Consider the following 15165-nt stretch of genomic DNA (forward strand, 5'->3'; position numbering starts at 1 on the left):
ATTTATAACCCAGTAAGGTGTCACGTTAATTATGATCAGAGGTAGGATAAGAAAAGTTCAAACAACGTAAAGTGTTACTGGGGCCCAAGGAAGGCAAAACTGTATCTTATTGTTAAGAGGAGGCTGCAAGTTTTGAGGGTCTTGGATTTCAACAGCATACTGTATGTAGCTGGGTCCTGGGGAAGTATAAGGAAATATCCTGAGCAATGGCATGAGAGGAGGAGAGCCTAGGGCAGGTGAAAGGAACCATAGGTCTTCTGGCTTGGTTTAACGGGATTTTCAGTGTGAAGATTTGGTTGTTTTCAGTGTTCCTGGGACTGAGTGCCTCTGGAGTGCATGCTTTGGGCTGTAGTTATTTGCGTAGCCAGTCTTCCCTCTTTGACTAGAAATGGAGGGGTTTCCTGGTCACTTGAAACTGGCTCAGGTGTGGCAAGGCCCCTGGGCTGCCCAAGTCTAAGAACCTGTCAGTGTAGTGTAGACTGCTGGGCAGTGTGTGTGTGTGTGTGTGTGTGTGTGTGTGTGTGTGTGTGGTGGGGGAGGGTTGGGAGTAAATGTTAATGTGTGTGTGTGTGTGGTGGGGGAGGACTGGGAGTAAATGTGTGTGTGTGTGTTTGGTGGGGGAGGGTTGGGAGTAAATGTGTGTGTGTGTGGTGGGGGAGGGCTGGGAGTAAATGTGTGTGTATGTTTGGTGGGGGAGGGTTGGGAGTAAATGTGTGTGTGTGTGTGTGTGTGTGGTGGGGGAGGATTGGGAGTAAATGTTAATGTGTGTGTGGTGGGGGAGGACTGGGAGTAAATGTTAATGTGTGTGTGTGTGTGTGTGGTGGGGGAGGGCTGGGAGTGTGTGTGTGTGTGGTGGGGGTGGGGGGGGGGTGGGTGTAAATGTGTGTGTGTGTGGTGGGGGAGGTTGGGAGTAAATGTGTGTGTGTGTGGTGGGGGAGAGCTGGGAGTAAATGTGTGTGTGTGTGTGTGTGTGTGGTGGGGGAGGGCTGGGAGTAAATGTTAAAGACCTAACCTGTTTTTAGAGCATGGCATGCACTGCCAGCAGAAACAAAAAATAATTTACTGGTAGAAGGCTGTTCTTGAGACCTTCAAGAAACCCTATTTTTAATTTGATGGTGCTTTTACATTTAAATACTACCCTTTTTTTGGTGATAATCTCAGTTTAGGGGTTCCCAGCATTTTATCGATTGTAACTTTGAAAGATAATTATGTATTCTGATTATACCTGCTTTGCTTATTTTATAGTATTAAGCTATTTGATTCAGGCCATTTAACAACAATTCAAAAAAACCTGAGAATGGTTTAAAGGAGACCATTCTGTTCACAATTTAGCACTTCACAAGGAATTTCACAAGGTGCTAGTTACTTAGTTCCAATGGTGTAGAGGAGACACTTCTGTTTCACAGTTTAGTACTTTACAAGCAATTTCACAAGGTGCTAGTCACTTAGTTCCAAGTTAGGATCATTTATATCATACAGATAAATATGATATTGTGGGTATATATATAATTTTAGTATTAAGGATAAAATGCCTGGGAGATGAGAGTGACTATTTTCTTACCATCATATGTTTGTGTTTTTAAATCATGAATGAATCTATTTTGGTACAAGGAAAGTTTTGCTACAGCTTATGTACATTGTTGTCTTTGGAGAGTCATAGTGTTTAAAGCTTCAGAGAGAACATAGGTTATTTGCTTTATCCCTAGGGGTGTTTAGATATATGAAGTGGTATTATAGCCTCATGACCAAGTAGGTCACAAAATTGGGCCCCAAGCCCAAATGTGTGCTATCCACTCCACTATACTGTGCACATCTCTGGCTTCCAATGGTTAGAAAGTACTGAAGATGTTCGTATTTTGTACAGCTTGGCCCTTACAGAAGTAATTAATGGTTGGAGAGATCTTATAATTGCTTGGCCCCACACTTATTTAGGTCCAGAGTTCAGCCTCCCCAGAGATGTTTTTAGCTCCTGGGTCTAGTGCTGTTTGGATCTGCAGCATACTTCCTGAAGCTTCCCAGACAGGCAGTAGTACCAGCTTCTGGTGATGTAGCTCACAGTGCTAACAGGATTCATCTAGAGATACTGCTAACTCTGTTGTTTTTTGAAATCCATCTATCAGTGTGTGTATGAAGTTGGGGATGGGGGGATGGCAGCCCTGGGAGTTTTGGGTCCCTGTGAGGATGCCAAGACATCTGTTCCTTTTATGTTTGTCAGGATGTGATTAGAGTGCTAAATCAAAATGAAACAAGAACAAAAAATACCTTAAGAATTTAAGATAATCCTAAGAATTTTTATTTTGATGTTGTAATTTAAAAATCATCTTCCTGAAATTTTTGTAGGTATTTGGTAATAGAGATTTCTGATGTGTATAAAAGCAAATTAATAATTAAAAAGCTAAATCTGGCATCCTCCTTTCTTCATATTTACCACTTAGCTCTGCACGTAAGCAAGTTTTAAAAGATGGCATTTTTTTTTTCATTGTGTGCTTCAAATTGGAAAAGGCTGCTCCTATTCATTTCATGTTCTTTGAAAATGACCTCTAGATTCTTACTTATTGTTTATAATTAAGGCGGAGATGTTGCTGGTTTTACTAAGCTAATTTCATCCTTTTTATTTTGACCAGGTAGGTTGGTTGAAGTAGTTAAATAGCAGAAATGGAAGGTGCAGAGTGTTACTTTAGCTGACAGTGATGGAATAGCATATCATATCTGTGGATTTTTTGAAAGTGTTAATCAAGATTTGATTAAGAAGCCTATTTTGATGTTTGAATAGTGAAGCATAGTGGAAATGCTGTGTTGGACTTTCTACTTATAATGTTACATTATAACATCCAGATTTGTGAATATTCTCCAAATCCCTCCCCCAACGATATTTGTTGCCTTTTATAATCCTCAGAGTTACGAGACATGTATGTTATCTGTATAGAGGTTATTGATTTTTAAAAAATTATATTACTTAAAATATACTTTCTTTTCTACATGTTTTTTGAGATATTTCTAAAATACTATTCTTTTTCTTTCCCACTCACTTCACAACTTTTGTTGAATGAATTGAAACTACTAGCTTTCAGCCAAAGAATAGCAATGGAGAATAGCTCTAGAACACAGAAAAATATTTGATAATTAAATTTCTGTTTCCCATATATTCTTAATTTTTATTTATTTATTTATTTTAAGATTTTATTTATTTATTTGACAGAGAGAGATAGCGAAAGAGGGAACACAAGCAGGCGGAGTGGGAGAGGGAGAAGCAGGCTTCCTGCTGAGCAGGGAGCCCGATGTGGGGCTTGATCCCAGGATGCTGGGATCATGACCTGAGTTGAAGGCAGACGCTTAATGACTGAGCCACCCAGGCACCCCTATTCTTAATTTTTAAAACAGAATTTAAAGACATGTTATTTTAGTTCTTTGGGGTGTCTCACTGTGAATATTTTCTAAATAGATCAATTTAAGACTTTCATTGCTATTATTGATAGGTGATACGAACATGGAACTGGAATTAGAGTATGGCATTCCCCTGCCTTGATATTTCTGGTCTTATCCTAAATGAATCGTCCCTTAATTGGGACTTGAACTGAGATGAAGTGTTAGGTATTTAGTAATTGGTGGGCGGATTAAACTAGTGATGATGTAGGCAGATCCAGGAATGTCTAACACTGTTTTATGAAAGGCAGAAACTTCAGTCCCCAGTGGTTTATTGTGTAAGGGCTTGTGACCACTAAGTTGCGGAACTTGTGCTGGCTGGACCTGGGGCTTCCAGTTCCTTCTGTAGGCTTCTTTCTATTATGTCCTGCTGGTGTGAAGAAGAATCGATTTCTGGGGGGGAAGTTTCATGGTCTGTTAATTCAGAAACTCAAATTCTCTTCTTGGCCCATCTTTTATTTTTTGATTACTTATGCAATTATTTGCTTATTTGCTGGTTTCTTTGAATTTCTTTTGTTATAGTTATGATTCACCCATGTCCATGTGATAAGATTCTCTACTTGAAATTTAGAGGTGATTCTTATAAATTGAATAGAGAACACTAGTTGTGAATGATTTTAGTAATAAGATGTTAAAAGCATGAGAAGCATTTGTTGCTATGAGAGTTGACACCAGTTGATTGCATGGTACAGAGAAAAGTGGTTTTTGGAGTCCAGTTTTAAAATGAAAGGACTCTTTTAACTTATTGCTATCATGGTCTTCACGTGCAGAAATTAACATATCCGAGCTTAAATGTATTGAAAACAGTATTTTTTCTCTCTCTCACCTTGCCCTCTTTTCTTAAACTATTTACTGCATATGTATTTAGTACAAAGAATCTCTACATTTGTTTCTATTTTAGAATATAAATTTAGGCAACAGTTATCTTGTTATCTGGTGCTCAGTATGTCATAGTCTTATGTTTGTACATGTGAACATATTTGTGAAGATAATGCAGTTTGTATTCTTTTGGAAGACTTTCAGGCATGTGCAGTGGTTTAGCTAGATTTGTGAATTGTTTACACTTGGATCAGTTTGGTGAGAAAAAGCTTGCTGTAACTTCAATAATGTCATTTTTTTTTTGAAAAGAATTTGCATATACGTCTTTGTGTATCTCATCCAAACCCATTACATTTCAGCGAATCATCAAGGGGTAACATAGTAAAGAACCTCCTTTTCCTCAAATAAATAGGCAAATAATGTAGCTAGACAGCGTCTGGGTAGAAAATAGAAGGTAGTAGTAGTTCTAAGATTCAATTTTCTGGTTTGTTAAACTGTGACAAGTGTAACAAAAATTAATTGGTGAACTATAACACAGTTATTTGTATAGTTGTAGTTTTTCTTTGGGAAGAAATAAGACTAACACTGTCTTCCTTTTATCTACCCGAAAGAATGTTGGGATATAATTAGATTAAATTTATTTGCATAATATAAATATAAATTTATGTAAAGTTGAGTTTATGAAGGTGAGAAAAAATTGACTTGTAAAAGAGTACCTTTATTCAGGTGAATGATTGCTGGGAGTTGCAGCCCAGAACGTTTTTGTGATTTTTTTTCTTTTCTTTGCCTTCTGCTTTTAGCTTTTTCCTGACCTTGTACATCAGTATCAAGTTTTTATTACATGAGTGTGTTATAAGGGATATGTAATGATGGGATAAAGATAAACCAAGGGGGGAAAAATCAAGACTGGTTCATTGTAAAGTGGTAATTACAAAAGTAAACATGAAATGTAAACATAAAAATTACTCCAAATTATGGTATAAGTATGGAAAAATATTTTTTATTCATCTCTGCAAGCCATGTGTAAATCTGGATGGTCATTCTAATTCTTCTCTGAATATGTACCTATAGCCAATGTGGTATGTTTAGAGAAGTGTCACTTCCTCTTACATTTCTTCCATTGCATCCCCAACCCCACCTTGTAAAGATGACTAACTTCAGTATTTTCTTGTTTATCTTCTCTCTTTATTTTTGTGATGATATCAGATATATGCATTAAATTTTTTCTATTTCTTATGACATGTATAATTTTAAATATATATTTTTTATATTGTATGTGTAACATATGTTATACATATAATTTAAAATTTTTCCCTTTCTCATATATGTATGTCATGAAGGGGAAATTTTTTAAAAAATTTTAATTCCCCAGGTATTAAGGAGGGCACGTATTGCATGGAGTGCTGGGTATTATACGCAAACAATGAATCATGGAACACTACATCAAAAACTAATGATGTACTGTATGGTGACTAACATAACATAATAAAATTAAATTAAATTAAAATTTTAATTCCAGTATCGTTAACATACAGTATGATATTAGTTTCAGGTGTACAACGTAGTGATTCAACAATTCAGTACATTACTTAGTGCTCATCAGGATAAGGGTACTCTTTTTTTTTTTTTTTGGGAGCAAGAGAGCGTGAGCTGGAGGAGGAGGGAGGGGAAGAGGGAGTAGGAGAGAGAATCTTAAACAGGCTCCCCGCCCAGTGTGGAGCCTGATATGGGCTCAATCCCATGACCTGAGCCAAAACCAAGAGTCAGATGCTTAACTGCCTGAGTCCCCCAGGCGCCCCCAAGATAAATGTAGTCTTAATCGTCTTCACCTATTTTACCCATCCTCTCACCCACCTCCCCCCCTGGATGGAGCTAGAGAATATAATGCTAAGTGAAATACGTCTGTCAGAGAAAAAAATCTATGTGGACTTTCAGAAACAAAACAAATGAACAAAGGAAAAAAAGAGACAAACCAAAAAACAGACTCTTAACTATAGAGAATGAACAGATGGTTACCAGGAGAAATATTTTTTAATTAAAAAAAATTAAATATGCATGTATCAGCTTATTATTTTTCATAGTTGTGTAGTACTCTTGTGTGTGGATGAACAGTAGTCTAGTCAACCAATCTCCTGTTTGGACATTTAGATAGATTCCAATATTTCGCAGTTACAAATAATCCTTCACAATGAATAACCTTGTGCACATATATTTTCACGTTGTTTGAGGGGTATCTTCAGGATAAATTCCTAGAAGTAGGATTGCTGGGTCAAAGGGAACATACACATGTAGTTTTGTTAAACCGTGCCAATTCCCTTCCGTAGGGTTATATCATTTTTCATTCCCACCAGCAATGTATGACAGTGGGTACTTTTTCACAGCCTCGACAACAGAATAGAGGGTCAAAGATAAACAAAGCCAAATACTAAATTAAAGTTGTATGGACAGATTTTTAACTAGTAATATACTGTTGAGATAGGGAAAAGAATCCAGTGTGAACCAGGCTCACCTTCCATTTGTACAGAGGTGACTGGGTGTTTTAAAGGGAGGGGGATGAGGCAGGGCTCAGAGTCAGGGAATGAAAAACTGCAGAAAACAGGAAGTGGGGATTAGTCCCTGTGCAGCCCTTCTGGGTGTGCTAACTGGGCTTATTGAAGTTAGACTCCCACTCTCTCCCTCAGAGGCTGGGAGATGGGGGCCCTATCTTCAGGTGTTACCTCAAACAGGCTTGAGTTTTCTCAGAGAGGCACTTCATCGGGGACTAGGGTCATCCTAAGGATGCAGCCTTGGGCTGTTAGAAACTATGTTAAGTGTTTTTTTCTGGTCTTTATAGGCCAAGAATGAGGCCTAGTTGAGAAGAGAACTTAGAGGATGTTGGCTAGAGTTTGGTCAAGGAGAGAATCTTTGTTAATAGCTTTAAAATTCTCACCAATCTGATGAGTGAGAGTTTGTGTCTTATTGTAGTTTTAATGTTCATTTGCCCTATTAATGAATGAAGTTGGACATGTTTTCATAGGTTTAATGGCCATTTTTGTATCTCTATTTGTGCAGTTTGCTTGTGACTTCTTCCCATTCTTATATAGGATGTTTGGTCTTTTTCCCCAACACTTTTAAGAGTTCTTTATAGATGCAGGATATTAACTCTTTATTGTGATATATGTTGTGAATATTTTTTCAAGTTTGTCATTTGTCTTGACTTTGCTTATGGTATTTTGTTTTGCCATGTAAATTCTTTTAATTTTAAAATTTTTATGTACTAAAATGTATCAAATTTTATATTTTATTACCTCTGAATTTTGAGTCATAGACTTTCCCTATATCAAGCTGAGAGAAGAATTAACTCAAGTTTTCTTCTAGTGCTAGTATAGTTTTATTTTTTACATTTAGATCTCTTATCCTTTTGGAGCTTATTCTTGTGTATGGTATGAGGAATGGATTATCATTTGTATATATGAATGCTATTGTTTTTTGCATTAATTTTATGACCTGCTACCTTGCTACATTATTTTGTTTGAGTTAGTTTTATTATTGATTTTCTAAGAGTTATATTCTAGATGTATTATTATCATTTGAAGATAGAAATAATTTGATTTCTTCTTTTCCTGTTTATTTGCTTCTTACTCTTTTCTCTAGTCTAATAACATTTGCTGATACTTCCAGAACATTGTTAAATAGTGGTGGGAATAGTAGGCATCCTTGTCTTGTTCCTGACCACAGTGGGTATTGCCTTAGTTTCCTTATCTTAAAGAAATATCCATCCATTTTAATTTTTTTATGAGTTACTATTAGGAACGGCTGTTGAATTTTGTCAAAAGGTTTATTCCAGCATCTATTAGGATAACCATTTGGTTTTTCTTGTTAGACTGTTAATATGGTGAATTATATTAATAGATTTTGTTGGATTAAACCATCCTGTTATTCTTGGCATAAACCCAACTCAGGTAGTCTGACTCCAGAGCTTAACAACTCCTTTATTTTACTACTTCCTAGTTGAGTTTCAGAGATTTGACTTGCTTCCACAAAAGTGAACTGAGCCATACAAGTTTTTATTAATTGCTTGATGAATGTTTTAATAAACATGGAGCTTAGAGGAGGGAAAAAATGTTTTGAAAGAGAGAGGACCACTACCAATCTGTGCTATCTGAAGCATCAATCACACCATAGCTATATTTGCTATGTAGCTTATTTCTACTAGCTCTTTACTTTGGAGGACTTAGTATATACCAGTCTTACTAGCCTTTTAGTGTTTTATTGGCATGATTGGTTGTGGTCGATTGATTACAAAAGGAAGAAATGCTACGAAATCTCAAATGATGAAGTAAATGCTCCATTATGACAGCCTGCAAAATAGAATGGAGGCATCATTCTACCCGCAGAAAAAGAGGGCAGAATGACAAGCTGGTAGTTTATACAAAGGATAGAAGGGGAAAAAGCTACTCATTTTTGTTAGGGAGATTTGAGACTATGTCTTGTTTCATAGCCATGTTATATAAAACATTATTTTAAAATGTTATTAATAGATATGGAATATCTGTAATATCCATGTGATTTCTAGAATTTAGAGATTGTCGAAGGTACTTAAGTTACACAAATGCCATAATGGATTGGTTTCCTTTTTCCAAATTGTGATAATTTTTAAAGTTGACTTTGCTCATTTTCTTCAGCATGTTACACCAGACAGCTATATTCCATGCCTTGCTGACCTGTGCAAAGCACTGTGGGAAGTTATGCTCAGCTATTACAGGACTATGGAATGGCATGAAAAGCATGACAATGAGGATACTACTTCTGCTTCTGGTAGGAAATTATTTTATTTTAAAAACAACTATAAATATGCCATATTTCTGGAATAAGGAGAAAGAAAAGGGATAGCCATTTCAGGAACTTTAGTGACTCTTAGGTTAAATATTCACTGAAGAAAGTCATTCAATGTCTATAAAAGCTCCATTAACTTTGGGGATTAACTGGGCCAAAGGACTTCTTAAGTGATAGATATTACCAGTTTTCAGGAAATGTGGTGATGGCTTTAGGACTAAATTATTAACAAAGGGCTTTTAAAAAATGCAAACTAGGTAAGACACTGGTCTGTCCAATTTACTGTAAAATTAATGCTAATGTTTAATATTAAATCTATTTGCTAATTTGCAAGTTGTACTAATAAAGCTAGATTCTAAGAATTAATAATTACACTTTTCCGGGGTGCCTGGGTGGCTCAGTCGGTTAAGTATCTGCCTTCGGCTCAGGTCATAATCTCAGGGTCCTGGGATTGAGCCCCGTGTTGGGCTCTGCACCCCCCCCCCCCCGCCACTTATGTTCTCCCTCTCTCAAATAAATTAATAAAATCTTGAAAAAAAATAAAAATAATTATACTTTTCTTCCCATGAAAACACAGCAGGACTTAAAATTTTATAAAAAACAAGGTTTTAAAATATTAATATTTGAATGGAAAACACAACTTTAAATGACTATGATATAGTCAGCTACATAAAGAAAAAATCTTAGAGAAATTATTAACTAGACATTATATTTAAATTACTTCATTTGTATAATTATATATCTTAAGTGATTATCCTTGAACGATAGATTAAGTATTCAAAATACTTTTAAAAGTAATAAATGTTTTTATCAGCATTCTGTTTAATATGGGCAAAATAAATTATATTGCACAAGTCTTTCGTATTGCATACAATTTAATGTAGCTAGTCAATCAAATTATTTTAGTAACTTCTAATTTCTGAGGTGCTTGGTTTCTGTGTTTGGGTGCGTGGAAGAACACAAATCATATTGTAGGATTCTTGCAGTATAGAAGGCATAAGTTTAATATTTTTCTTGACTCATAAGAAGCTTGTAAATATAGATAGCAAAAAATAACAGAGGAAGATTCTATAGAAGGGTTTTCATCCTTTTAGAAATATTGCTGGGGGGTTGGTAAAGGAAGCGAGGAGGAGAAAGCAGAGAAAAGGGGGCCAGGTTTCTAGGCCAGACTGTTTTTACCCAACTCCTATACTCTCTCATCCCTGTACTACCTATGTGAGCACTGGTGTTGCAGTCAGAGATAAGCTGCTTCAGATTTTTGACTGCCATTTTCCAAAGATGAGAATGTGAAGAAGTTTATCTTTTCCAGGCCTCAGCTTCCTTCTTAAAAGTGGGAGGTTAAAAAATCAAAACAAACAGCTCCATAGGGTAGTAACGCATCTACCCATAGGTTTGCTATAAAGTTTAAGGATAATGTAAAGTGCTTACACTGGTTGTTGTTAATATCAAAGGAAATGTGTCAAGAGATAATAATGATAGTAATGATGATGAAATGTCCACAGGCCTTTTTTTTTGTTTTTTAAATCTCAGGTTACTTAGGGAATTCCTGGGATTACTGGGACGCCAGACTTTCACAAGTTTATCCTGTTTTGGCAACTTTTATTTTTTTCTAGATGCAGAAACTATTAAGACATTTCAGCACCTCTTTTCCCTTTTCTAGTACATTATTTAAGGGGAAACCAGAGAGAAAGTTTGGAACAATATTAATACACACTTGAAATATAAGAGTTTAGGGGATGATACATACTCATCATAGTGAAGGTTGCTTTTTTGCTTCAGGCTCAGAGTTTGCATATATTGTTTTATATATGTATGTATTTTCATTGGGGTGTAAAGTCAAACTTAAAACACTGAGCCTTATATACTTAGTACTCTTTGCTAAAATTCCTTGACCTGATTCTGGATATTTAAAGAGTATTCAGGACTTTGATTAGCCTAACATCTGACAATATATTGAACTTGAAAAAGTCATTTGTTCACCTGCAGTTAATCCTTTCATATTCACATTAAGGAATACAATTGTAGGAGTCAGTAATTTGAACCTTTTTCTTCCCAGAATGTCATAAAGCTGATAGGTCTCAAGAGGTTGTCTGTTGCAGCTCTATAGTGATACTGCTGGCATCCTAACGCTTTACCATTCTAAAACAAAACTCTAAACTTGTCATCCAAGTGCACTGCCCTGAGCTGCTGGGTCCCTAATAGCCAGACCATACAGATAATAAAGCTTAGGCTGTAGGAGTGGTCAGAGGTACACTAGGCATGAATATGGGGCCTGGCCTGTGCAAGGGCCTTTTGCTGGTTACCAGTGCTCACCCTGCTAGCCCAAGGTGAAATAGTATCCTCAGTTGTTCCACACAGTTTATTCAAAAAAAGGCATAATCTTTTTAATATAAATGTGCATATGTGTATTTTCAGTTGCTTTTAGGGGGAAATTTGTTTTCAAGCAGGTCATTGCTCTCACTGGACATTGTTAGATTATTTGTTAGACTATTCTGGATCATGAAAAATATAAAACATGTGCATCATTACCTTACTGCATGAGCAGTTCTGCAATCTGTACCCTTGTTAACATGCATATTAACTGATAATTAGGTAAATGTGTCCAGTAATGCCCCGGCAGTAGGCAGTATATAAGTCATTGAGAACCCAGTCTCTGGGATCACACTACCCAACTTGGAATCCCAGCTCCAATCGCATATGTACTGAGTGGTCTTAGGTGTAAAATACTTAACATTTCATGGTCTTAAGTTTATGTATCAAATGCATTTAATCCTAACACCTATTTTTGATATTGTTTTGATTGTATAAATATTGAACATATTTTCTATATTTTACATGCACTTACAATATATGAGAGTTAAAATGATTTTTTTGGGGGGGAACAAAAATGTTGTGAAGCAAATCTGAAAATATGTACCCTCTTTTATTTTCAGAAGGGAGTAATATGGGTACTGAAGAAACTAATTTTGATCGTGGCTACATAAAAAAGAAATTAGAACACGGACTTACACGAATATGGCAGGTTTGGGTTTTTTAAATTATTTTTTTACAAAAGCAATAGAAACTTTCATGTCTAAGTTGTTTTAGAAATTCAGTGTTTGAATTTTCTGTACTCATTTGCATTCCTATAGAGTTAATTCTGTTAGTTTTTCTTTGGACTAAATCTATCCTTTAATTTCTATAATTTAGTTCACAGTTGTATTTGACTATAAATTTTTAATTTGAAAATCTCCATTGGAAATATACATATATTCCTTTATTACATTTTTTCTTTTAGTGTCCTAGCAAATGTATGCTTTCCTAAAGAAATTCCTTTCTTATTGAGATACTCTTTGTTTTTATTTCATTCATTTGTGTTTTCTTTCCTTTTCTATTAATTTTAGGAAAAGGATAACTAAATAGGTGATATAGTTGGGCTGAAATCTAGTATAGAATGAAAAAAAAATTTTCTCAGTCAATGATTTTTGTGCCTTGAGGGCATCTTATATGTTTATTGGCTGAATGTATCTTCTTTAACTTATTTTGCAGTTTAGTAGCATAGTTGTTATCAGATGATTAAATTTGTTAATTTGTTAAAATTTATTATTTCCTAGATAAAAGTATGATTTCTTTGAAGATAACACTTTTTTGTTCTTTTTGGACTGCTCTTTTGGATCATGTGGTAACTCTTGTTTTTAATTTTTTGAGGAACCTCAATCCTATTTTCCAGATTGGCTGCACCGATTTACATGCCCACCAACAGTGCACAAGGGTTCCTTTTTTTCTCACATCCTCGGCGACATTTGTTATTTCTTATCTTTTTGATATTAGCCATTCTAACAGTTGTAAGGTGATATCTCATGGTTTTTATTTGCATTTCCCTGATGATTAGTGACATTGAGCATCTTTTCATGTGTCTGTTGGTCATCTATATATCTTCTTTGGAAAATTGTCTGCTCAGGTCCTCTGCTCATTTTTAATTGGGTTATTTGGGTTTTTTGGTGTTGAGTTATAGAATTTCTTTATATATTTTGGGTATTAACCCCTTAAAATTTTACATAGGCTTACAATATATGAGAATTAAAATGATTTTTTTGGGAAAACAAAAACGTTGTGAAGCAAATCTGAAAATGTATCCTCTTTTATTTTCAGAAGGGAATAACATGCATTTGCAAATATCTTCTCCCATTCATTAGGTTGCCTTTCCATTTTGTTGATGGCTTTTTTTACCATATAAAGTTTTTTATTTTGATATAGTCCCAATACCTTATTTTTCCTTTTGTTTCCCTTGCCTGAGGAGACATATAGCAACATATAAAGATGTTGCTAAGGCTAATATCCAAGAGATTACTGCCTGTGTTTTCTTTTAGGAGTTTTATAGTTTCAGGTCTCACATTTAGGTATTTAATCCATTTTGAAGGTTTTTTTTTTTTTTAAGATTTTATTTATTTGAGAGAGAGCAAGAGTGCAAGCGGGTGGAGGGAGAGGGACAAGCAGACTCTGTGCTGAGCACAGAGCCCAAAGCTGGGCCCGATCTCAGGACCTGGAGATAATGACCTGAGCTGAAATCAAGAGTTGGATGCTTAACTGACTGAGCCACCCAGGTGCCCCTATTTTGAGTTTGTTTTTGTGTATGGTTTAAGAAAGTGGTCCATTTTCATTCTTCTGCATGTAGCTGTCCCGTTTTCCCAGCATCATATATTGAAGAGACTGCCTTTTCCCCATTGTATATTCTTGCCTCCTTTATCATAGATTAATTGACCATACAAGTGTAGGTTTATTTCTGGGCTCTCTGTTCTGTTCCATTGATCTATGTGTCTATCTTTGTGCCAGTACCATACTGTTTTGATTACTACAGCTTTGTAGTATATCTTGAAATCTAGAATTGTGATACCTCTAGCTTTGTTGTTTTTTCTCAAGATTGCTTTGGCTATTCAGGGTCTTTTTCGTGGTTCCATACAAATTTTAGGATTATTTATTCTAGTTCTATGAAAAATACTGTTGGTATTTTGATAGGGATTGCATTAAATCTATAGGTTGCTTTGGGTAGTATGGATATTTTAACAATATTGGTTCTTCAGTCCACGACCAAGGATTATCTTACCATTTGTTTGTGTTGTCTTTAGTTTCTTTTATCATTGTTTCATAGTTTTCAGAGTAAAGGTCTTTCACCTTTTTGGTTAAGTTTATTCCTAGGTATTTTATTCTTTTTGGGATAATAGTAAGTAGAATTATTTTCTTAATTTCTCTTTCTGCTACTTTGTTATTAGTTTATAGAAACACTACCAATTTCTAGGTATTAATTTTGTGTTTTGCAAGTTTACTGAATTCAGTTATTATTTCTAGTAGTTTTTTGGTTGAGTCTTCAAGGTTTTCTATGTATAATATCCTGTCATCTGCCAGTGACAGTTTAAGTTCTTCTTTACAAATATGGGTGCTGCTTCTTTCTTTTTCTTGTCGATTGGTGTGGCTAGGACATCCAGTACTGTGTTGAATAAAAGTATTAAGAGTAGCATCTTTGTCTTGTTCCTGATCTTAGAGGAAAAGCTCTCAGTTTTTTTTAACATTGAGTATCTTAGCTGTGGGGTTTTAATATATGGCCTTTATTATATATTAAACTACTTTTTAATTTACCATTAATTACAGGTATGGGCTGTTTTCTAGGAATATTATGTATACTGGAAAGGGAAATCTTGTACTTATTAAATATACATCTAAGGTCAGATTATGAGTTGTTTCTGATTTAATCTCCTGATTTAGTCTCCTACTAATAGACACCAATCGTACTTAGTTGAAATTGTAGAATCCACAATGGAATTTCTGGTAGTTCAGTGTGCTTTGAAATATTGACCTGGCATTTTATATAGCTAGTTTCCATACAGTCTGGCAACTTGATGTCATTCCAGATCTAGGCAAGTTTGCTAAATATGAGGTTTAGTAAAGCTATTCTCATTTAAGCATTTGGCCAGTTTAATGCAAGTGATCATGCTTTTGAGTATAGATTATTGTGTTCAAGCTTTAGAATATCTTCATCTCCACCACTCCCAAGTCTCATTTGCCACCCTCCCCCCCATTCTCAATAGTTCTTAAACAGTATTTTGCAGACTTTAGGAACTCATTGAGTGTTAA

At 35.4% G+C, this 15165-nt stretch overlaps 1 protein-coding gene across 3 annotated transcripts in view; it reads left to right on the top strand.

Annotated features, from left to right (window-relative positions):
* Positions 1–15165, top strand: part of VPS50 (VPS50 subunit of EARP/GARPII complex) — a 139635-nt gene that overhangs the window by 56724 nt on the left and 67746 nt on the right. For all 3 annotated transcript variants that reach the window (XM_025872898.2, XM_073898828.1, XM_073898829.1), the window contains 2 exons: positions 8907–9039; positions 11991–12079. In XM_025872898.2, the coding sequence (XP_025728683.1) occupies positions 8907–9039; positions 11991–12079 (222 nt within the window). The remainder of the gene's footprint in view (positions 1–8906; positions 9040–11990; positions 12080–15165) is intronic.

Source organism: Callorhinus ursinus, unplaced genomic scaffold (assembly GCF_003265705.2).
Source record: "Callorhinus ursinus isolate GAN/ISIS: 27379988/994484 unplaced genomic scaffold, GSC_fseal_2.0 scaffold12, whole genome shotgun sequence".
NCBI classification, from domain to species: Eukaryota; Metazoa; Chordata; class Mammalia; order Carnivora; family Otariidae; genus Callorhinus; species Callorhinus ursinus.